The sequence below is a fragment of the Palaemon carinicauda genome, chromosome 16, assembly GCF_036898095.1.
Source record: "Palaemon carinicauda isolate YSFRI2023 chromosome 16, ASM3689809v2, whole genome shotgun sequence".
Classification (NCBI taxonomy): Eukaryota; Metazoa; Arthropoda; class Malacostraca; order Decapoda; family Palaemonidae; genus Palaemon; species Palaemon carinicauda.
Window position 1 is genome coordinate 21,432,074 of NC_090740.1, and position 25,367 is coordinate 21,457,440.

General features: G+C 39.7%; 2 protein-coding genes across 5 annotated transcripts in view; one reads left to right on the top strand and one right to left on the bottom strand.

The window, feature by feature from the left end:
• LOC137655692 (TIMELESS-interacting protein) overlaps positions 1-14,071 on the bottom strand; it is a 53,235-nt gene extending 39,164 nt beyond the window's left edge. Inside the window, exon 1 of one of the 3 annotated variants that reach the window (XM_068389661.1) lies at positions 13,854-14,071. The gene's annotated coding sequence lies outside the window, so the exon portion shown is untranslated. Of the gene's footprint in view, positions 1-13,750 lie in introns of all 3 variants that reach the window. The other 2 variants (XM_068389658.1, XM_068389660.1) reach the window with 2 other exon arrangements.
• A 6,259-nt stretch (positions 14,072-20,330) lies between these two features.
• LOC137655693 (synaptic vesicle glycoprotein 2B-like) overlaps positions 20,331-25,367 on the top strand; it is a 132,862-nt gene continuing 127,825 nt past the window's right edge. Inside the window, exon 1 of one of the 2 annotated variants that reach the window (XM_068389664.1) lies at positions 20,331-20,393. In XM_068389664.1, coding sequence (XP_068245765.1) covers positions 20,354-20,393 — 40 coding nt within the window. In that variant the 5' untranslated portion in view covers positions 20,331-20,353. The remainder of the gene's footprint in view (positions 20,394-25,367) is intronic. The other variant, XM_068389665.1, reaches the window with a different exon arrangement.

Here is a 25,367-nt window from a genome sequence, read left to right on the forward strand (position 1 = left end):
TCGATTAAATCATGATTATCGGGTAAGTATATTCAAAAATTTATTTTATTAATAAAAATAACATTTTTCAATATTAAACTTACCCGATAATCATGTAGCTGATTCACACCCAGGGGGGTGGGTGAAAACCAGTGTACAAGATTAAAGGATAGCTAAGTATCCCATATTTCATATAATCAGTTATCCACAATAACAATGAAATAATAAGTACCTGGTAAGGAAGTCGACTTGAACCGTTACTCTGCCTTTAATAAGATCGTCTTCCTTACTGAGCGCAGCGTTCCTCTTGGGAGGCTGAATCAACTCAAAGGTGCTAAAGTATACAGGGCTGCAACCCATACTAAAGGACCTCATCACAACCTTTAACCTTGGCGCTTCTCAAGAAAGAATTGACCACCCGCCAAATCAACAAGGATGTGGAAGGCTTCTTAGCCGACCGTACAACCCATAAAAAGTATTCAAGAGAAAGGTTAAAAAGTTATGGGATTATGGGAATGTAGTGGCTGAGCCCTCGCCTACTACTGCATTCGTTGCTACGAATAGACCCAGGGTGTAGCAGTACTCGTAAAGAGACTGGACATCTTTGAGATAGAATGATGCGAACACTGACTTGTTTCTCCAATAGGTTGCATCCATAACACTCTGCAGAGAACGGTTCTGTTTGAAGGCCACTGAAGTAGCCACAGCTCTCACTTCATGTGTCCTTACCTTCAGCAAAGCAAGGTCTTCTTCCTTCAGATGAGAATTTGCTTCTCTAATCAGAAGCCTGATGTAGTAAGAAACTGAGTTCTTAGACATTGGATGAGAAGGCTTCTTGATAGCACACCATAAGGCTTCTGATTGTCCTCGTAATGGTTTTGACCTTTAGATAGTACTTAAGAGCTCTAACTGGGCAAAGTACTCTCTCCAGTTCGTTCCCCACCATGTTGGACAGGCTTGGGATCTCGAACGACTTAGGCCAAGGACGGGAAGGAAGCTCGTTTTTAGCCAAAAAACCGAGCTGTAAGGAACATGTAGCCGTTTCAGATGTGAAACCTATGTTCCTGCTGAAGGCGTGGATCTCACTTACTCTTTTACCTGTTGCTAAGCACACGAGGAAAAGAGTTTTTTAATGTGAGGTTCTTAAAAGAGGCTGATTGGAGCGGTTCAAATCCTGATGACATTAGGAACCTTAGGACCACGTCTAGATTCCAGCCTGGAGTGGACAACCGACGTTCCTTTGAGGTCTCAAAAGACCTAAGGAGGTCCTGTAGATCTTTGTTGGAGGAAAGATCCAAGCCTCTGTGGCGGAAAAACCGCTGCCAACAAACTTCTGTAACCCTTGATCGTAGGAGCTGATAGGGAGCTTACGTTCCTTAGATGTAACAGGAAGTCAGCAATCTGGGTTACATTGGTACTGGTTGAGGAAAACTGCATTGGCCTTGCACCAGCTTCGGAAGACTTCCCATAAAGACTGATAGACTCTGAGAGTGGATGTCGTCCTTGCTCTGGCAATCGCTCTGGCTGCCTCCTTCGAAAAGCCTCTAGCTCTTGAGAGTCTTTCGATAGTCTGAAGGCAGTCAGACGAAGAGCGTGGAGGTTGGGAGTACCTTCTTTACGTGAGGTTGACGCAGAAGGTCCACTCTAGGAGGAAGAGTCCTGGGAACGTCGACCAGCCATTGCAGTACCTCAGTGAAACATTCTCTCGCGGGCCAGAGGGGAGCAACCAACGTCAGCTGTGTCCCTTTGTGAGAGGCGAACTTCTGAAGTACCCTGTTGACAATCTTGAACGGCGGGAATGCATACAGGTTGAGATGGGACCAATCCAGCAGAAAGGCATCCACGCGAACTGCTGCTGGGTCTGGAATCGGAGAACAATACAAGAGGAGCCTCTTGGTCATCGAGGTAGCGAATAGATCTATGGTTGGCTGATCCCACAGGGCCCAAAGTCTGCTGCAAACATTCTTGTGAAGGGTCCACTCTGTGGGGAAGACCTGACCCTTCCGGCTGAGGCGATCTGCCATGACATTCATATCGCCCTGAATGAGCCTCGTTACCAGCGTGAGCTTTCGATCTTTTGACCAAATGAGGAGGTCCCTTGCGATCTCGAACAACTTCCTCGAATGAGTCCCTCCCTGCTTGGAGATGTAAGCCAAGGCTGTGGTGTAGTCGGAGTTCACCTCCACCACCTTGTTAAGCTGGAGGGACTTGAAGTTTATCAAGGCCAAATGAACTGCCAACAACTCCTTGCAATAGATGTGAAGTGTCCTTTGCTCCTGATTCCATGTTCCCGAGCATTCCTGTCCGTCCAGTGTCGCACCCCAGCCCGTGTCCGATGCGTCCGAGAAGAGACGGTGGTGGAGGACTGAACAGCCAATGGTAGACCTTCCTTGAGAAGAATGCTGTTCTTCCACCACGTTAGAGTAGACCTCATCTCTTCGGAAACAGGAACTGAGCCCGTCTCTAGCGTCATGTCCTTTATCCAGTGAGCAGCTAGATGATACTGAAGGGGGCGGAGGTGGAGTCTCCCTAACTCGATGAACAGGGCCAGCGATGAAAGTGTCCCTGTTAGACTCATCCACTGCCTGACTAAGCATCGGTTCCTTCTCAGCATGCTCTGGATGCATTCTAGGGCTTGGAAGATCCTTGGGGCCGACGGACAAGTCCGAAAAGCTCGACTCTGAAGATCCATACCCAAGGAGACAATGGTCTGGGATGGAACGAGCTGAGACTCCTCAAAATTGACCAGGAGGCCCAGTTCCTTGGTCAGATCCATAGTCCATTTGAAAATCTCCAGACAGCGACGACTTGAGGGAGCTCTTAAAAGCCAGTCGTCTGACGGAGCCGGACACAAGATCATGATACTGCTGCACAGTCTGTAAACTGTCAATCATGGGCAAGCGAGGAAGTACAGTGACAACCCGAATCTGTCTAGACTGTCTGGGTCGTACAGACAACTCCTTAACGGGTTGCTGAGGTTGCCCACTGCGTCACAACAAGTCCCTTCTGTTGGTTGTTGAACGTCTTCCCCGTGACACATTGACTCCGTAAACAAAAAATCCTCTAACAAGGACTAAGCTTGGACTGCATGTCATGCAACACAGCTCAAGGTCTATGGGAGCAGGTGTGGTAACAGACGGGATTAGCGGCTGAAGTGTAACCATTACCTTCCCTGTAAGCATGTTATGCTTAAATAAAAGTCCATAAGAGGTTATGCAGCTAAAGGCTCCCTCCAAATGACAGAGTCCTCAAGGGAATATCAGAAGGAGGGAGAAAAGAACTTTCTCATCTACAGGGACCTTATCCTAGAAAAGCTAAGTTCTCTGAGTGAGGGTTCACTGGTGCAAAGCAGCAGACTAGAAGGCAACGTTATGAAACTGCTTGACAGTCTAGTGAGTTGGCAACAACCCAAGATGTGTTGAGAAGCATGCGGTAAGGTATGCAGAGCATGATGTATGCAGAGTATGCTGTATGCAGAGCATGCTGAATGCAGAGCATGCTGTATGCAGAGCATGTTGTATGCAGAGCATGCTGAATGCAGAGCATGCTGAATGCTGAGCATGTAGGAAGTAGAGCCTGCTGTAAGCAGAGCCTGCTGAAAGGAAAGCAGAGCGTGTGCATGGCGTTTAACATTTCTCAGAAATTCCATGACCAGTGCTAGAGTGCTTAATGCATGCTTGCATGGGGTTTAAACCATGGTATGCTGAACAGCAGAGTCAGAACGAGCTGGAACAACAACAGAGGTTTCCTCAACTTGAGGGAAAACCTGAGGTTCAGACTGCATAGGCTGAACAACAGACGGAGCAGAAGGCAGGTGCAAGGGTGAAGGAGGTTGACTCCTAGCAAGAGTTGCACCCAAGGATTGTACCAGCTGAGCGGAGGACGGAGGCGGAGTAGTCCGTTCCTGTTCCTGAGAGATGAGTGGAGCATGAGAAGGTTGAGGCTGCGCAGAACAAGGTAAAGTTCTAGCAAGCTGAGGCTCCTGAGGCGCAAGTGCATGGTGTAGATGAGCTTGCCTAGATGAGGGTTGAACTCGGTGCAGCGCTGGTTGAGCAGACAGACTCACGGAGGGGAGAGGTTGTTGTACCCCAACCGAGAGTTGCACCACTGGAGGAGCAGCAAGGGGAGGAGGAGGAAGAGTGTAACTCTCCTGATCCCAAAGCAAGGGTTGCCTTAAAGAAGGCTGAGGCTGAACAACACTGTGAACAGCAAACTCCGAAAGTGGTTCAACATCGTACGCCTGGCAGATGGAGCTGCGACTGGGTGCAGCGAGTGCAGGCGGGTGCAGCACAGGCTGAACGGGTGCAGGAGGTTGGTGCACCACCGGTGCAGGCGGGTGCAGGAGGTTGGTGCACCACCGGTGCAGGCGGGTGCAGCACAGGCTGAACGGGTGCAGGAGGTTGGTGCACCACCGGTGCAGGCGGGTGCAGCACAGGCTGAACGGGTGCAGGAGGTTGGTGCACCACAGGTGCAGGAGGTGCAACACTCTCAGCACGACACTCACGCATCAAGTCCGAAAGCTGTGCTTGCATGGACTGTAGTAGAGTCCACAACATCATACGCCTGGCAGATGGTACTGTGATCAGGCGGAGCGAGTGTAGGAGGAGGGAGTGTAGGCGGAGGCGGTGGAGCAACACTCTCAGCCCGATACTCACTCATCAAGTCCGAAAACTGTGCTTGCATGGACTGTAGTAGAGTTCACAACATCGTACGCCTGGCAGATGGTGCTGCGACCAGGCGGAGCAGGTGCAGGCTGGGCGAGCACAGGTGCAGCGAGAACAGGTGGAGGGAGTGCAGGCGGTGCAACACTCTCAGCCCGACACTCACGCATCAAGACCGAAAGTTGTGACTGTATGGACTGCAGTAGAGTTAACTTGGGGTCGGCTGACACTAAGTTCTGCTGAGGTAAAGCCTTAACAGCAGAGATCTGTTGTGACAGAACCTTACTCCTCTAAGTCGGAGTGTAATCAACTGATGACTTAGGAGAGTCAGAGCTAACCCAACGACTGCATTCGGGTTGTGAACTTTAACTTCGTACGTCTGGCATAGGTCTGGACTTAACGTTTAAGAAGTCTTGAGACCTGAGACCAGCGTTACTCTGCCTTTATTTTCTCCCCTAATCTCTTCTGCAGACGAGCAAAATAAGGGCTCAATCGTCTGCGGGTGGGAGTGACGGTCTCGGTAAGACACGCCCACAACCACCGAGAATACTTCTGTGCGCCGATCAAGGCCTGCTGAACCCTTATGCCCTTCGACATTGCTTCTCCCCTGGGCTTGGGAGCTTGCAAGAGGTCCCGGACTGGGAGGACGACTGGCGCGCACAAAAGTACCCTCACGCACTAATCACTTATCACTTTGATTTCTGTTTGCACTTATTTCACTGAACTCGAAACTTAAGTGGTTTGTACCTGAAATACGCAATTCTATCCTTTCTCAAAGTTAGTAATTGCGAAAAACAGAATTACAATGTAACAGAAAAATCTAATGAAAGATAAATCAGTGGTTGGAAAGAGACTAAACACTAGATCACTCTAGAAACGTTTAGTTTCTTCCCCTAAAGAGACTAGGGAGAAGAGCAAAAATCGATAATGACGTTACTCGTACGCCTGGCAGGCTTGAATGAAACGTTTATCCTCTTTCTCCCTCCGTCTCTATCTCTCTCTCTCTCTCTCTCTCTCTCTCTCTTGACTTAGAACCTGAGAGAAGAGCCCAATCATATATATCGTTAAAACATATTATTGTTAAAGGAAAAAACTGAAAAGTTCCTTTATTAGGATCAAAACCATTAAGTTAAGAAAGAATGAACAAAACGCTAGACACGGTTACTCTTACTGCAACGTGAAACCGTGAACATTCTTTCTCTATCGTAACGATAGAGTGCAAGTTGAACGTTCTGAACGTCAACAACTGCAGAGACAAAACAAAACGTTAGTTCAGCTTTGAAAACAGTACGAGACTGTCAAAGAAAATCTTTCAAACTCTGTGGCGGAAATAGCATAATATGTTAACAGGTAAAACCGAAATGACGGGCTCAAAGTTTATTAACTTCGGTAAAAGACCGCCTACTATTAGGAAGGTCGAATATAAACAAATATAAAAATTAATTTTAATGAGTTTATAATAAAAGGAAGTTAATCGAAGAGGCCTATAAGAGGCGGAGAGATATAAAATAAATCTATAATTTTGTTAAGCAAAATTAAGAAAGAGAGTCTATACTCTCTTAGACACCAACACTTCCGTCTAAGGGAAGGGTCGGCCATTGAAAGGTGAACGAGAGTTCATACTCTCTCGTCACCAAAAATAATCAAAATTAATCAAATTAATTCCAAAAGCTAACTAAGCTAATATAGAAGTTTTCCAGTAAAGCGACAGCCGAAATCAAAGAGAAATACTTCACCAAAGTCGTGAAAATACTCCAAGAACATAAGCGTATCCCAGAACGTCTTGCCGGAAGCACGACAGAGGAATAATTGAGGAGGTGTCAACAAGAAGTACTTGAGTACCTGGCCACAGGTGGCGCTGGTAAATACACCCCCTTCTAGTATTGTGATAGCTGGCGTATCCCTCCATAGAATTCTGTCGGGCAACGGAGTTGACAGCTACATGATTATCGGGTAAGTTTAATATTGAAAAACTGATATGTGAAATAAAATTATTTCTAAACATCATAAATTTTCATAAGTTATTTGCATTTTTCCCAACTTTAGTATAGAAACCCGAATCCTTTGAAAAAGTATTATTTCAAAAATGCTAGAAACCCGGCTTTTAAAATTCATAACAAGGTGTCAGTATCTACTGGTAGGTGATGGGAAGTTGTTCCCCCCTACCACTCAGTACACCAGTAAGCCACTTTGACCTTCATCTATGAATTCCAGGGCAGTTGAAGCAGGATGTGTAGCTTGAATGACTCAAGTTTGTTGGTTAGGAAAAAGGTAACATTATTTGTTTACAAGACTATGCTCTCCATTTACTCCCAAAAATTATGCAGTCCTGCAGCTCTCCTCTTCCTGAACAGTAATCAGGAGGTTCTTTAAATGCTGGGAAAGCAAAAAATAGCAAGTACTTTGAGCAAATGGGGAGGGTATAACAAAAAAAATCTAGCTTGGTTTCCTTACTAAACGACCTGGAACTGACATCGTCAATATAGTCACCAAAGAGAAGTTTGTGATGGCAGCGTACATTTGTTGATATTCAAAATATATACTAATTCAAAAATATAGTTGAATTGTATAATTTATGGACACTTGATTAATTACTCCACTTTTAAATTAGTACAGTATATATTTTAAATATATATATCAAATGTACGCTGCCATCAAAAACTTCTGTTTGGTTGACTACGTTAGTTATAGGACGTTTAATGAGAAATCCAAGTTAGTTTTTTTTTTATAACCCCTCCCCCCTTGATCAACATATCTTGCCATTTTTTTGCTCTCCCAGCATTTAAAGAACCTCCTAATCATTGTTCAAGAAGAGGAGAGCAGCAGGACTGCATAATTTGGGAGTAAATGGAGAGCATGCTCTTGTAAACAAATACCGGGAATAATGACAAACTTGAACGTAATTTGGGTTTTTTCTAACTATACAAACGTTAATTCCTTACACAATATTTGGAATTTAAAAATCTCTAAAATTTGAAAAACATTTGTTGCCCTAAACTATTTGGGTAAATTTTTACTGTATTACATTATATACAGATTCCCCAATATGTTATCCCCACCCAAAACCCCGAGTTCCCACTGGGGGTCACCCATTATCATTGGATATAGATAAATATGTTATTTTGATAATAAAATAAATTTTTGAATATACTTACCCGGTGATTATATAGCTGCAACTCTGTTGCCCGACAGACAACTCTACGGTAAAAACTCGCCAGCGATCGCTACACAGGTTGCGGGTGTGCCCAACAGCGCCATCTGTCGTCCAGATACCCAGTACTCAATGTAAACAGACTCAATTTTCTCCTCGTCCCACTGCGTCTCTATTGGGGAGGAAGGGAGGGTCCTTTAATTTATAATCACCGGGTAAGTATATTCAAAAATTTATTTTATTATCAAAATAACATTTTTCAATATTTAACTTAGCCGGTGATTATATAGCTGATTCACACCCAGGGGGGTGGGTAGAGACCAGCAATATATGTTTACACTTTTATGAGCTAAGAGTTTTTATTTCATTTTAGAAGTTATCAAAATAACAAAAACAAAATAAATAGGTACCTGGTAAGGAAGTCGACTTGAACAATTACTCTGCCTTTTAAGTACGTCTTCCTTACAGAGCCTCGCGATCCTCTTAGGATGCTGATCGACCCCTAGGATCTGAAGTATCAAGGGTTGCAACCCATACAACAGGACCTCATCAAAACCCCTAATCTAGGCGCTCTCAAGAAATGACTTTGACCACCCGCCAAATCAACCAGGATGCGAAAGGCTTCTTAGCCTTCCGGACAACCCAAAAAACAACAATAAAAACCTTTCAAGAGAAAGATTAAAAGGGTATGGAATTAGGGAATTGTAGTGGTTGAGCCCTCACCCACTACTGCACTCGCTGCTACGAATGGTCCCAGTGTGTAGCAGTCCTCGTAAAGAGACTGGACATCCTTTAGATAAAAAGACGCAAACACTGACTTGCTTCTCCAATAGGTTGCGTCCATTATACTTCGCAGAGATCTATTTTGCTTGAAGGCCACGGAAGTTGCGACAGCTCTAACTTCGTGTGTCCTTACCTTCAGCAATGCTTGGTCTTCCTCACTCAGATGGGAATGAGCTTCTCGTATTAACAGTCTGATAAAATAGGATAAAGCATTCTTTGACATAGGCAAAGATGGTTTCTTAACTGAACACCATAAAGCTTCAGACAGGCCTCGTAAAGGTTTAGTTCGTTTTAAATAGAACTTAAGAGCTCTCACAGGGCATAAGACTCTTTCTAGTTCATTGCCTACCATATTCGATAAGCTGGGAATATCGAACGATTTCGGCCAAGGTCGAGAAGGTAGCTCATTTTTGGCTAGAAAACCAAGTTGTAGTGAACATGTAGCTTTTTCTGACGAAAATCCGATGTTCTTGCTGAAGGCATGAATCTCACTGACTCTTTTAGCTGTGGCTAAGCATACCAGGAAAAGTGTCTTTAAGGTGAGATCTTTCAGGGAGGCTGATTGTAGCGGCTCAAACCTGTCTGACATGAGGAATCTTAGTACCACGTCTAAATTCCAACCAGGTGTAACCAAACGACGCTCCTTCGTGGTCTCAAAAGACTTAAGGAGGTCCTGTAGTTCTTTATTGTTGGAAAGATCCAAGCCTCTATGCCGGAAGACCGATGCCAACATGCTTCTGTAGCCCTTGATAGTGGGAGCTGAAAGTGAACGTTCTTTTCTCAGGTATAAGAGAAAGTCAGCTATTTGAGCTACAGAGGTACTGGTCGAGGATACAGATACTGACTTGCACCAGTTTCGGAAGACTTCCCACTTCGATTGGTAGACTCTAAGGGTGGATGATCTCCTTGCTCTAGCAATCGCACTGGCTGCCTCTTTCGAAAAGCCTCTAGCTCTCGAGAGTCTTTCGATAGTCTGAAGGCAGTCAGACGAAGAGCGTGGAGGCTTTGGTGTACCTTCTTTACGTGTGGCTGACGTAGAAGGTCCACCCTTAGAGGAAGACTTCTGGGAACGTCTACTAGCCATCGAAGTACCTCGGTGAACCATTCTCTCGCGGGCCAGAGGGGAGCAACTAGCGTCAACCTTGTCCCTTCGTGAGAGGCGAACTTCTGCAGTACCTTGTTGACAATCTTGAACGGTGGGAATGCGTATAGATCTAGATGCGATCAATCTAGGAGAAAGGCATCTATATGAATTGCTGCTGGGTCCGGGATTGGTGAGCAATATATTGGGAGCCTTTTGGTCATCGAGGTTGCAAACAGATCTATGGTTGGTTGGCCCCAAGTGGCCCAAAGTCTCTTGCATACATCCTTGTGGAGGGTCCATTCTGTTGGAATTACTTGCCCCTTCCGACTGAGACAATCTGCCATGACATTCAAGTTGCCTTGGATGAACCTCGTTACTAGTGATATGTTTTGACCTTTTGATCAGATGAGCAGGTCCCTTGCGATCTCGTACAACGTCAGTGAGTGGGTCCCTCCTTGCTTGGAGATGTACGCCAAGGCAGTGGTGTTGTCCGAGTTCACTTCCACCACTTTGCCTTGAAGGAGAGACCTGAAGCTTTTCAAGGCCAGATGTACTGCCAGTAGCTCCTTGCAGTTGATATGCATTATCCTTTGACTCGAGTTCCATAGTCCCGAACATTCCCGACCGTCTAATGTCACGCCCCAGCCTACGTCCGATGCGTCCGAGAAGAGAACGTGGTTGGGAGTCTGAACAGCCAGGGGAAGACCCTCTCTTAGGCTGATACTGTCCTTCCACCAAGTCAGGCAAGACTTCATCTTCTCGGAAATGGGGATCGAGACCGCTTCTAGCGTCTTGTCCTTTTTCCAGTGAAATGCTAGGTGGTATTGAAGAGGACGGAGGTGTAGTCTTCCTAATGACACAAACTGTTCCAGGGATGATAGCGTCCCTATCACACTCATCCACTTCCTGACTGAACATCGTTCCTTCTTCAGCATGTTCTGGATGCATAACTGGGCTTGGCTTGTTCTGGGGGCCGACGGAAAAGCCCGAAAAGCTAGACTGTGAATCTCCATCCCTAAATACACAATAGTTTGGGATGGGACCACTTGTGACTTTTCCATATTGACAAGGAGACCCAATTCCTTGGTCAGATCTAGAGTCCACTTTAGATCTTTCAGACAGCGACGACTGGAAGAAGCTCTGAGAAGCCAGTCGTCCAAATAGAGGGAGGCTCGGATGTCCGCTAAATGAAGGAATTTGGCTACATTCCTCATCAGCCTCGTAAACACAAGAGGAGCTGTGCTTAGGCCAAAGCACAGGGCTTGAAACTGGTAGACAACCTTTTCGAAAACGAATCTCAGAAAAGGTTGGGAGTCCGGGTGGATGGGGACGTGGAAGTAGGCGTCCCTTAGGTCTAAAGAGACCATCCAGTCTTCCCTTCTGACCGCTGCTAGAACTGACTTTGTGGTCTCCATGGAGAACGTCTGCTTTGTGACAAAGACATTCAGAGCACTGACGTCTAGCACCGGCCTCCACCCTCCTGTCTTCTTTGACACCAAGAAGAGTCGGTTGTAGAATCCCGGGGTTTGATGGTCCGAGACTTTGACCACCGCTCCCTTCTCTAGCAAAAGAGACACTTCCTGTTTCAAGGCTCGTCTCTTGTCTTCCTCTCTGTACCTGGGAGAGAGATCGATGGGGGACGTTGCTAGAGGGGGTTTCCGTACAAAAGGAATCTTGTACCCCTCTCTGAGCAACATCACAGATTGTGCATCTGCGCCTCTCTTTTCCCAGGTCTGCCAGAAGTTCTTGAGTCTGGCTCCCACTGCTGTCTGAAGAAGCTGGCAGTCAGACTCTGCCCTTAAAGGACTTGGTTCCTTTCTTCTTTCCTCGTTTCCCTTCGGCACGAGCACCTCCTCTGCTGGAGGCTCTGCCACGAAAGGGCGGAATAAAACGGGACGCTGGAGTGTCCATCCTTGGTCTAGCTGACAAGGTAGGCAAAGGGGTAGCTTTGCGAGCGGAGGACGCAACAAGATCGTGAGTGTCCTTCTGTATCAATGAAGCGGCTATTTCCTTAATCAGGTCTTCTGGAAAAAGGCACTTGGAAAGAGGAGCAAAAAGAAGCTCGGATCTCTGGCACGGTGTAACTCCAGCTGAAAGGAATGAGCATAGGTTTTCACGCTTTTTAAGGACTCTGGACACAAATGATGCAGCAAGCTCATTAGACCCATCACGTACGGCCTTGTCCATACAGGACATAATGAGCAAGGAAGTCTCTTTCTCTGTCGGAGAGATCTTTCTGCTTAGGGCTCCTAGACACCAGTCTAAGAAGTTAAAAACTTCGAAGGCCCTAAAGATACCTTTCAAAAGGTGGTCCAGGTCCGAAGATGACCAACATATCTTTGAGCGTCTCATGGCAAGGCGGCGGGGAGAGTCTACCAGGCTTGAGAAGTCGCCCTGGGCAGAGGCAGGAACTCCCAAGCCGAGAACTTCTCCCGTGGCATACCAGACGCTCGATCTAGAAGAGAGTCTAGCAGGGGGAAACGAAAAGGCTGTCTTCCCTAAACTCTACTTGGACTGCAACCATTCTCCTATAACCCGCAAAGCTCTCTTGGACGAGCGTGCGAGGACGAGTCTAATAAAGGCAGGAGTGGTAGACGGCATGCCTAACACAAACTCTGACGGAGGAGAACGAGGAGCCACAGAAACAAACTGGTCCGGAAACATCTCTTTGAAAATGGCCAAAACTTTCCTAAAGTCCAAAGAGGGTTGAGTAGACTTAGGCTCGTCCAATTCTGATTGTGGTTCATCTATGTGTGCAGCAACATCATCATCAGAAAGTCCCTCATCCGATAACTGATGAGGAAACGGCAACGGAGAGGGTAACGGCTGGTTCGCTGAGTCCGGTCGCACGGGTGCATGCGTGACTGAGCCGGACGCAACGTCATGGAACTGTTGCCCAGTCTGTGAGCTGGCAACAACCATGGCAGCGCGGGGACGCACAGCGTCTACACCAGACTGTCTGGACTGATGTGGGTGCGCAGTGGAAACCACACTGGGTTGCGGAGGTTGACGCACCGCGTGAAAACAAAGCAACTCTGACGGTTGTTGAACCTCCCGAACGTCAACTGAGACCTCCGTGCGTCGCTTAACGTCAACATGCGGCTGGCAGATCACACTGGAACGCATGGGTGGCAGAACTCTCTCAACTAGTGTGCGTGAGAAGGTTACCTCAGCGTCCACAGAACGCACAACCGATCGTGTAAGTACGTCTTGTCGATAGCTCGACAGAGAGAAAATTGAGTCTTTGTTTACATTGAGTACTGGGTATCTGGACGACAGATGGCGCTGTTGGGCACACCCGCAATCTGTGTAGCGATCGCTGGCGAGTTTTTACCGTAGAGTTGTCTGTCAGGCAACAGAGTTGCAGCTATATAATCACCGGCTAAGTTAAATATTGAAAAATATATATTTCTGAAACTATTCATTTGCAACGGGGACGAGTGTCATTTTCGACGAGCGGAATTTTTTCGATAGAAAAAAATAGCTTTTTCCCTAGGTTACATTGCCCTGTAATACAGTATAATAATACTACTATTTGCACCAGAACAGTTTAAAGTACCTTATAAATGAACCAGGGACACATTTCTTCATCATTAGGAACATTGGGTTGTATTATAGTTACGGACGGAAAAAACTTTTCTACTATAACACAAGTATTTTCTATAGAAAAACATCCATTTTCTTCGAGAATGATACTTATTTAAAAAAAAAAAAAAAAAAAAAAATTTCCAAGAAATAATAATCAATGGGGGTCAGCATGCACAGCTCAGCTTGTACTGCTTGCCAGTACATAGGAGATTGAAGTTTTTCTTTTTCCGCAAGCGAAGCCAGCACACGGCAAAGCAAAAAACATTAATTTCTTAAAAATATCCCCGTTCTTAGAGGGTCTAATGGGTTTTCGGTTTATTTGCTGCTGAAATGAAGGTCAAATTCAGGGAAAGCACATTAATTACTACAGGAAAAACTATATACTTTTTTCCAAATGCTATTCCGTCCGTAACTATAATCTTACTAAATATTGTTTCTTGCACTTAATCTTACAAAGGAACTAGGTTACATTACATTTTCACCTACTGAATTAACCTTTCTTACCTGGACTTGACTAAATTTAAGTTTTATTTATTCCCACATGATACCAATTACCTAAAAAAACACAATATGACAAATCTAGCTTGTGCTAGGTTATTCTCGTTACAATAAAAAGGATGAATACGTTGATAATTGTTGTTTCTGTATCGCTGTTTTCTGTTAAATTAAAGTTGGCTTTTGAGCTTGTGAAGTGAAAAATAAAATTACGTTTAACAACTCTGTTGCTAAATGAATTTGCTAGCAAATAATTAGGGCATAGAACAGAAAAATACACTCAGGATAACACGTCCACTGTTCACTTGTCAAGTTTAGGATTTTATTTTGACGAAATTGGCGCGAATTACGTCGAAGTATTTAGCGGGAAAGGCATTGCCTCTTCAACGGCACATCCTTAGTTTTCGCTTCTATTATATTTCTTTGGTTTTATTTTCCCTTTTCCACATTTTGTATATTTATTTCTTTACGTTTCCTATTCCCTCCCCTTAAATAAAACATTATATATTATGTCCTTTCCATCTTCATATGGCAGCTGTAATTCTTTTATCAGGTTCAGGTTCAGGTTCTGGGGTGAGGCATAGCCTTTACAACGGCGCCTCTAACGTTTATCTTCTTGTACTGTTTTGTCTTTTCTTCCACATTAGATTTAAAACTTCTTTTTTCTTTTCTATATTTGTTTCACTGAATAAAAATAATCCTACTATTTTCTTTAGGTCTTCGTCGTATGGTTGTTGTAGCTCAATTACTTCATTCCTTTCTTTTCTATATTCCTGGCAAAATAAAAAATGTATCAAATCTTCCTCCTCATTTTCACAAAAATTACAGTTTACATTCCCTTCATTGTGTCTATTTACAATATTTAGTTTTAACGTATTAGTTCTTGCTCTAAAGAATATCACTGAAGCAAATGTATTGTCATAAATTAACTCTTCTTTAATTTCTTTCTTCCACGTTCTATATATTTCTAAGCTCACTTTACTTTCTATTTCTTCTTTCCACTTTTCAGTATCCCACTTTCTGGTTTCCGTTTTTATTTCTGCCTTGTTCATTCTTCTTATTTGTCTTATGCCTAAACTTAATTCTTCCAAATACTTTGCAGGTTGTTTCCACCATCTTCCTTCTTTTTCTCGAATATCCTGGATAATTATTTTCAGAATTTCCTTCTTTCCATCCAGGGTACGATTTACTGCAACTTCCCATCCATCACCCTTGCTTTCATAGAAGATGCACCTATCTCCCCTCTTAGAGCAGTATTAGCTGTGCTTTTTGTGGCACGTAAAATCTTCCTGTATACCCCATTCTCTATTCTTTGTAGTTTCTCTATTTCAGTTTCAGTTAGATTTATAACACTTGTTCCATACAAAATAGATAGTAAAGCAATACTTTTCCAGAACGTTTTTCCTATCATTACTTTATTGCAACTTTTCTCTATAACCGAATATGTTAAATTAGCTAATTTTTGTGCCTTTTCTATCATTACCCTTTTCTGAGTTTTAAATATATTCCTACTATTGTCTAGCTTTATTCCTAAGTATGTCAAACTTTCTACTACTTTGATTCCCTCTATGTTATCTGGCTTTTCTTTCATATTGTAAATCATAATATTACTCTTTTCTTTATTAATTTCTAACCCACATTTTTTACTAGTTTCTACTAATATTTTTTATTGTTTTTTTTTTCTCTTTTTGCTGAGGTATTGACAGTAGATTAAGAAATGAGCGATGTTTTCTGTCTCTCCACTTCCTACTTCGTGTATTATTATTATTATTATTATTATTATTATTATTATTATTATTATTATTATTATTATTATTATTATTATTATTATTATTATTGTTGTTGTTATAATTTAAATTATCATTATTATTATTATTATTATTATTATTATTATTATTATTATTATTATTATTATTATTGTTGTTGTTATTATTATTATTATTATTATTATTATTATTATTATTATTATTATTATTATTATTATTATTATTATTTAAGTCACAGACGAACTATACAAAGAAATTTGACAAACTTTGAAATCTTCTCTTCCGATTTCTAAGCAAAATGTGGTGTGTTTTTACTTATCTCCTATCTTTGCACTTTGAACATTTCATGTTGAAGAAAAACCTTGACCGGACTGCACGACGTACCAAAAGTTTACTCTATTTCTTTGTTCGAATTATTAAGTTTATTTGGCATATTTTTAACTAATAAGCCATTATTAGCGAACTTTCTCTTGTTAATGAATAATAACTTATATTTTCCAATGAAAGATCATTTTATATGATTTTGTTTTGTGGAATCTCTATCTCCCAGAGATCAAATGTAAAATTATTAAAGAGAATCCAAAAACATGACACTTAATCTTACTTAAAGTACACTTTATGTACGGCAAGTCAGGACAGGAAAGTCTACAAAGTAACCTACTTACGTAGAAGATGAATAGGTAAACAGCTCAACCTGCCAGTTAATCATTGAAATATTTATTCAATAAATATAATTTGTTTTTAATCACACCCTTCTCAGGCTGTAGTTAGAGAACTGGAAAGGATTTATTCATAACATTGAATACTATATATTTGAATAGCTAATTAGAATTACCTTATTCTATAACGGAAATGATAGGCTACGTCATAAGTTGTGCAATCCTGGCGTAAGACAAGTTATTTATTATCTCTTATAAGAAATGTTAAAGGGTAAGTTTTTTATCATTTAAAAATCTGGAGTATATAAAAATGACTAGTCTTATAAGGAAAGTGCTTGGCTCTGAAAAAAAAAACTTTTGTTCAGTAAATTATTCCCCAAAAGGCTTCATTTGACATAGAGCTTACAGGCACGGAAAGTTGCCATTAGAAGTAAATAAATAAATAGAAATTAGAAATAAAAATTAAATCAGGCTTTTAGTGAATAGTTTACGAACACAAGTTTTTCAAAAAATCAATGTCTTTCATAAAAGATTAGTTCAACCTATCTCGTCTGGTTTTCAAAATGAGGAAACATTATAAGCTGACTCTAGTAAAGTTCGTGATCTATGTGTATTTCTTGACTAACCTGTCTCTCAATGCTCAAATAAATAATGTAGTAAAAAAACAGCTGGTTATCATCTAAGAAATATTACATTTATATAAAAAAAAATAGTACCTGGATGAAAATTCTGCAAAGAAACTTGTGATAGACTGTGTTATTACCAAGATTGACTACTGCAACTCCATCTATTACAATTTATCAAGAATGCAACTTAAGAAATTACAAAACATAATAAACAGAGGAGCAAGACTGACAAAAGGTGTCCCACCTAGAGAAAGGATCACTAATTGATTTACACTGGCTGTCGATTTAAGCGAGAATTGAATTTAAGATATATAGCCTACAATAACTCACCAAGTTATCAGAACCGGTCGTCCAAAATACCTAAGAGAATTGCTACATATTGCGCAGCTAACAAATCTCGTCGACACGAAAATAGTTACTTTTCACAAGATCATATGATTTGGAAGATGCTACAATCAAAGAATTGTATGTTATAATGAAAATGTTTCGTTAGATGATTAATATGGACCCGCCCGAGAAGTAGTTCACTCGACTTCAGTGGAGGGTTGGATTTAAACCCAAAACAAGTAAACAAGTAAGATGGTTTCAAACTATTGGAACCTAGATATATGTCTATTGTGGGCTCCAGAAACTTTAAATGTGCGGCCCCGAGACTATATTATAAGCTCCCGCGAAACATCCGAATGATTGCAGACATTAAGTCTTTCAAGAGGAAACTGAAGACTATTCTTAATCTGCGAGTCGTTTGACAATGACGATTTAACAGTAAATGCACAATACGTGATATGAAACGTTAAATACTCTGAACGAACAAGGTAAAACGACAGTGGAGGTCCTGTAGAGAATGGGGTTCCCCTGCTGTATAGGACCGGAAAAGCAGCCGTCAAAGTATGCTTACCATTCCTGCAATGGAAGATATTAACATATTACCTCCTTGACTAAACCCTAGGATTGCACATCTGAAGATGTCTTATTTCTGTTGTAGATGAAGTTGATTATAGTTAGCTTTTAAAACATCTTTGGTATTTGTTCACAAGCTATTGTTTTCCTCTATTACTTTTTCATAATCTAAAACAATTTGACATATGGGAAACAAGCTACTGTACTATAAACCCAAGTAGCTCAAAGACGTCAAATATTATATTATATTATATTATATTATATTATATTATATTATATTATATTATATTATATTATATTATATTATATTATATTACATTATATTATATTATATTATATTATATTATATTATATTATATTATATCATATTATATTATATTATATTATATTATATATACTGTATGTGTTACAAGGTGAGTTATCTCGTGTAATTATGTAAACCCATAATAAAGACAACTTTGGATGGAACACTTTAGTGAGGCCATGGATAGGAGATACGAAGGGAATCGTTTGATTGATATACCTGAAGACTATGGAGACCTTAATGTGTCCATGAATGAATTCAGTGTGTTTGAAGTCGAAGCTATTATCTAAAACTCAGGAGATGGAAAGCCCATGGATACGATGGAATAACTGCTGTGATTATACTACCTGAAAATGAAGTGACCCCCAGAATATTTACAAGATTGTTTTGTAGAATGTGGCATGAAGAGGCAAAACCTGATGAATGGGAGTTAGAAGTGTTAGTGCAAAATAGCAAAAAAAAAAAAAGAGACCTGACTTATTGCAATAATTACAGAGGCATCACACTTACGTCAGTTGATATGAAAATATATGGAACGCTTATTCTAAAGAGACCAGAGAGAAAGATTGACGAAAAACTTAGAGATGAAAAAGCATGATTTAGAAAAGGTAGAAGTTGTACTGACAAAATTTTCATTTTGAGTCACGTACAGTAATGTGTAGAATATAGAAATCCACTTTTGATGGCATTTGCGGACTATGAAAAAGCCTTTGAGTGTGTACCGGCCAATTTCATGAAGACTCCTGCGTTACTATGGAATTCCTCTTAAATGTGTTAATTAGATTAAGTCCGTTCATGAGCATAGCAAGCACAAAGTTAATGTTAGTGAAGTCCTATCATATGAATTTCCAGTGAACAGCGGACTACTCCAAAGGAATGTGTTGTCACCTATGGGTTTTTATCCTCCTCGTGGATTTTGTAATGTGCAGAATAGTCGGATATGGTGGAGAAGGATTGGACCGGATTGGTGATAGGAAATTAGCAGACCTAGAGTATGCTGATGACGCTTTCCTTATTAGCAGAACACAACAGGATTTGCAATGCTTGCTAACCAGAATGCATGAAATATCACATGAGGTTGCACTCAAGATAAATAAAAGAAAGACAGAGATGATGAGAATGAAGTATGCAATGGAAGATAAGATATCATTGGAAGAAGGAAGGATTAATGAGGTAGTATCATCCAAGTATTTAGGAACTATGATCTCCAATACAAGGTCTTTAGAATTAGTTTTACGGAAAGATTGAAAAAAACAAATCAGACAATGGCTAGGTTAAGCAAAATTTGAAAATCAAATCGCATGAAATTACATATAAAAATCGGTCTATATATCAGTTTATTGGGATCACTAAAACTGTATGGACATGGGTCATGGTATGACAAAGAAACAATCTCCAATAGATTTTGTAGATTTGAAACAAAGCCTCAGACGGGTATTGGGAGTTAAATGGCAGGGCAGGATTAGAAATAAAAGTATAAGGGAGATTACTCAAGTGCCATATGTGGATGAGATCATGGTGAGGGGTGGATGTAGATGGTTTGGGCATGCTCTTCACACTCCCCAAGAGAGATTAGTTCACGAAACGTTCGGCTGGGTTCCACAAGGCACTAGAAAAGTTGGAAGACCCAGGCCTATATGGCTGAGGACTATGAAACGCGAAGGAGATGGTGAATGGAGATGTATTGATTTAGAGGCTGAAGATTGAGACGACTGGCGAAATCTAACCGAGGCCCTTTGCGTCAATAGGCGTAGGAGGAGATGATGATACTGATAATGTATGTTACATGTAGCCAATTTGTTGAAATTGAAGTTGATTTTTTTGGCTTTTTCTATTTTTTCTTTTTATTCACCAAGCATCATATTCAGTACTTGTCAATATGCTCTGAAACTAAGGGGATTTAATTGATTTTTTTTTTCTTTAACCAATGCATGATCTGCCCCTTTGATTATTACCTTATATACTTATATAATCTGAGGAGTGAGTATATAATATACGATATTTTTTTAGTCATGATCTGCTGACTGATATCAGGCGATAACCTTTGTGAACTTGTGGTACTCAGTCGGGTCAGCCTCCTTGCCATCTCACAACAAACGCCAATGTGAATCCTGTGAACGCAAGAGCCCGTGGCTTGCATTAAGGGAAAACAATCTAAAACAAACGGACGAAAGAACCTGCCGTCTCATTGCAAAACCGACACAATAATTAGATAACCGAATTAATAGGAAAGCTCTGGAATATCACTGGCCGTTATAGTATCAGAGATTATCTCTTGCCATTATCTTTTCTGATAAAGATTGTTTTTTTTTTCTAGCAATCACAAACACTTAAAAAACACGCTGTAGGCTACGCCGATGTTTAAATCGTCGGCCGCCATGTCAGTTAAGGGTAAAGGTAATACTGAATCTGTTCGTTGTGATATTTTCTTTCACGTAGACTGACGCATTTTAAGTCAATTGTAATTATTCCTTCACATTTTGTGTCATTAACTTAGTGATTCTACCATATCGTTATCTATCATAATTCGTTTGAGTTCTGCAAAAAAACATGGGATAAGAAGTTATCTCAGGCACAAGTGGATCTTTCGAGATACTATTGCGACTCGAAACACTTAATCAACTTTTTTTCCCCATTTAAAACCAATAAATTGTGTCACATTTTACTTTATAGACAATATTTGATTCAATTTTTATTCAATTTCGAAGGCATATCATCAGCATCAAATTAACTGATTTGTAATTACATGTGAATAGTTTCCAAAACTTAAAATGTTAAATAATTACACATTTGAATAATCTTAATCTGAAGTTAAATGAAAAGGAAATACTGCTTTATGCCTTCTAGAAGAACTGTTATCATTTGAAAGAAAGCTTGCAGTGCTTGTCAGAGATCTTATAAAAGAAAGTTTGTTCACTTTCCATCTTTTAAGAAATAGGCCTACAGAGAATCGGCAGATTGTGCGTTTGATGTTGATGCCATAAAATCGCTTTCTTGAAAATGGAAGCAGATTTTAAAGGACGTTCCCAAGATTTCAGAAATGAAAATACAACCCTGTCCTTTCATCTCAAACTATTTTGGGCAGATATCTTATGTCTTAAGTATAGTAGATTTTGATTCTAGGCCTATATCTCATCACCATCCTATTGACGTAAAGGGACCGTTTATTTATTTATTTTTTTATTATTTTTTTTTTTTTTTGGCAGCTCTGACACCACCACATTTTTCTTTTTTTCTAAATAAATGTCTCTTCTAGCTGAAAAGGTTGGTGACCCCTGGCGGTAACAAAATAAGAAATTTGGCATTGCTGTTGAAAATAATATACAAAATGGTAGTGATACATTGAATGTTTGCAAATGTTGAGACGGAGTGTGATAAAAAATGAATGATAGCTATAGGGAATACAGTGTTATTATTATTATTATTAATATTATTATTATTATTATTATTATTATTATTATTATTATTATTATTATTATTATTATTAGCTAAGCTGCAACCCTACCTGGAAAAGTAGGATGATATAAGCTCAAGGGCTTCAACATGGAAAAAATATCCTAGTGAGGAGAGGAAGTGAGCAAATAAGCTACAAAAGAAGTAATGAAAAAATAAAATAAAACACTTTAAGAACAGGAACAACATTGAAATCGATCTTTCACATATAAATTATTATTATTATTATTATTATTACTTACTAAGCTACAACCCTAGTTGGAAAAGCAGTATGCTATAAGCCCAGGGGCTCCAACAGGGAAAATAGCTCAGTGCGGAAAGGAAAAAAGGAAAATAAAATATTCTAAGAAGAGTAACAACAATAAATATCTCCTATATAAACTATAAAAACTTTAACAAAGCAAGAGGAAGAGAAATAAGATAGGAGAGTGTGCTCGAGTGTACCCTCAAGCAAGAGAACTCTAACCCAAGACAGTGAAAGGCCATGGTACAGAGGCTATGGCACTACCCAAGACTAGAGAACAGTGGTTTGATTTTGGAGTGTCCTTCTCCTAGAAGAGCTGCTTACCATAGCTAAAGAGTCTCTTCTACCCTTACCAAGAGGAAAGTGGCACTGAACAATTACAGCGCAGTAACCCCTTGGGTGATGAAGAATTGTTTGGTAATCTGTGTTGTCAGGTGTATGAGGATAGAGGAGAATATGTAAAGAATATGCCAGACTATTCAGTGTGTATGTAGGCAAAGGGGAAATGAACCGTAACCAGAGAGGAGGATCCAATGTAGTACTGTCTGGCCAGTCAAAAGACCCCATAACTCTCTAGCGGTAGTATAAGACTAAAAAAAATCAGGAGTAAGAGAAATAATATAGAATAGTGTGCCCGAGTGTACCCTCAAGAAAGTGTGATTTCTCCCGATTAAAAAAAAAAAAACATACCACATAAGGGTTATTAACTTTGCTTAATCTAGTTCGTCTTATGTCTTATGTAGTCGTTTATATAACAATTTCCTCTTTGCATTAGTCCTACTGTTTTAGGCGATATTATAAACACAACATCCATTTCTCTATTGTTCCCTAGTGCCTTTTGTGTTGTCTGTCGTGGTGAATAGGCCTACTGTTTTAGGCCATATAAACACAATATCCATTTCTCTATTGTTCCATAAAACATTTTGTGTTGTCAGTCGTGATGAATAATGAATTTAAAAGATTTCTGCTCTAAATTTATACTTTTGCTAAAATGATTAAAGCTGTGGATATATTTCATAGTAAATGTGATAATAAAAGAATTATGCAAGAACGCTATTTGTGTGTCTTGATTTACCCTATATATATATATATATATATATATATATATATATATATATATATATATATATATATATATATATATATATATATATATGTGTGTATATATATATATATATATATATATATATATATATATATACATATATATATATATATATATATATATATATATATATATATATATATATATATATATATATATATATATATTGTTTTTATGTATGTAATTCTAATATCTCCAACCCCCAAAAAATACTTTAACTAGGTTCATTACTAAAGATTTACTGCCTACAAAATTCCATGTAATGGCTTTGATTCATTCTATTTTGACTGAAGTAGCAATAAATAGAATAACGAAATAAATCAACACATTCCATTTTACTTTCAAGAGTTTTTGTTTTATATATGAAAAGTCAATCTTAATGTTGTCACTGTTCTCAAAGTATTTCATTTTAATTTTTCATTACTTCTATTGTAGTTTATTTATTTCCTTACTTCCTTTCCTCACTAGGCTATTTTTCCTTGTTGGAGCCCTTGGACTTATAGCAACCTGCTTTTACAACTAGAGTTGTAGCTTAGCTAGTAATAATAATAATAATAATAATAATAATAATAATAATAATAATAATAATAATAATAATAATAATAATAATAATAATAACAACCTCTTAATCTGATCTAAATGGAAAACCGCACGGGAATTGATTGGTCTCACAATAACATGATAACAAAAATGAATGATATTATCTCTTGAATACTTTTATGATTTTCATTAATATAGCTAAAAATATTATAAGGTAGCCTGCTTGTCCTCCCAATGGTCAGTCCATGGTCTGCCTTTATACATGACACATGCCTCATTCATGAAATGTGACCTATTGCATACATAGGCCTATTATATGTAGGTGCAGTGCTGAAATTTCCCGCCATTCTTCGTATGCGGTTAGTGTTGCCACCATAGGTATCAACAGGTTATCACGGTAGCATTGTTATTATTATTATTATTATTATTATTATTATTATTATTATTATTATTATTATTATTATTATTATTATTATTATTATTATGACAAGCTAAGCTATAACCCTGGTTGGAAAAGCAGGATGTTATAAGCCCAAGGGCTCCAATAGAGAAATATAGCCTAGTGAGGAAAGAAAACAAGGAAATAGATAAACTACAAAATAAGTAATAAACAATACATCATGTCATGGTATTTTTCATCATAAAAACGTCTATAAGTGCTCTTTTAACACTAACAGTTCTCGGTATCTCTAGTAAATTTTCAAATATAATTTAAATAGCAAGGGATGAAATTTTACAGTAGATAAATTGTTGTAGACAAACTATATGTAGATGAATTGTTTATGTAGATAAATTATGATAGATGAATTAGTGTATGTATTATGTCAAGGTGTTAAAGTAAAGACGTGATGAAAGTAATAATAACGTCAAACGAAATTAAACATTTCAGATATATTACCCCCCCCCCCAAAAAAAAAAATCAATGTCATCGACCTGGGGTACGTGTACCCTTACACAAGAGGTCTTTCATGCGGTACATGTACCCTTACTCAAGAGGTCTTTTATGGGGTAAGCCTACGCCTAGTCCACTGAAAAATGACATAGGCATATAAGGAATGTTCTATCTAGTTCAGCATCACTGCTATCGGAAAATGGGAAGCATGTGATGTCGATCGTAGGTAGTAGGTTGCCCAAGGCACCAGCCCCCGTTGAGATACTACCACTAGAGAATTATTGGGTTCTTTGACTAGCCAGACAGTACTACATTGGATCTCTCTCTCTCTCTCTCTCTCTCTCTCTCTCTCTCTCTCTCTCTCTCTCTCTCTCTCTCTCTCTCTCTCTCTCTCTCTCTCTCTCTCTCTCTCTCTCGTTACTGCTCATTTCACCTTTGCCAACACATACACACAATATTCTGGCCTATTCTTTACTCATTTTCCTCTTTCCTCGTACAGTTGACAACAATGAAATTACCAAACAATCCTTCTCTCAAGAGGTTAACTACTGCTCTGTAATTGTTCAGTAGCTACTTGTCTCTGGGTTACCGGTAGAAGAGACTCTTCAGTTATGGTAAGTAGCTCTTCTAGGAGGACAATCCAAAATCAAACCATTGTTCTCTAGTCTTGGGTAGTGCCATAGCTTTTATACCACAGTCTTCCACTGTCTTGGTTTAGAGATCACTTGCTTGAGGGTACACTTAGGCACACTATTCTATCTTGTTTCTCTCCCGCTTGTTGTTTTGAAGTTTTTATCCTCTTGTTATTTTCAAGGTTTTATAATTAATATATGAAAGATTTACTTTAATGTTACTATTGTTCTTAAACTTCACTAGTAGTTTTTCCTTATTTCCTTTCCTCACTAGGCTATTTTCCCTGTTGGAGCCCTTGGGCTTATAGCATCCTGCAAATCTATAACAGCATTCAGTATGATGAGGGGATCTGCTGTAGATCTATCCCCTATCCTTCCACACTGAAATCAACTATTTTTCTCATTAAATCTTATCCTCAAGTTAGTTTTTCAAACATCTCATAAGTGTGTTCGTAAAAAATAGTCCTCTTTTGTTGTCATTATCTAATTTGCTACCATTAGATTT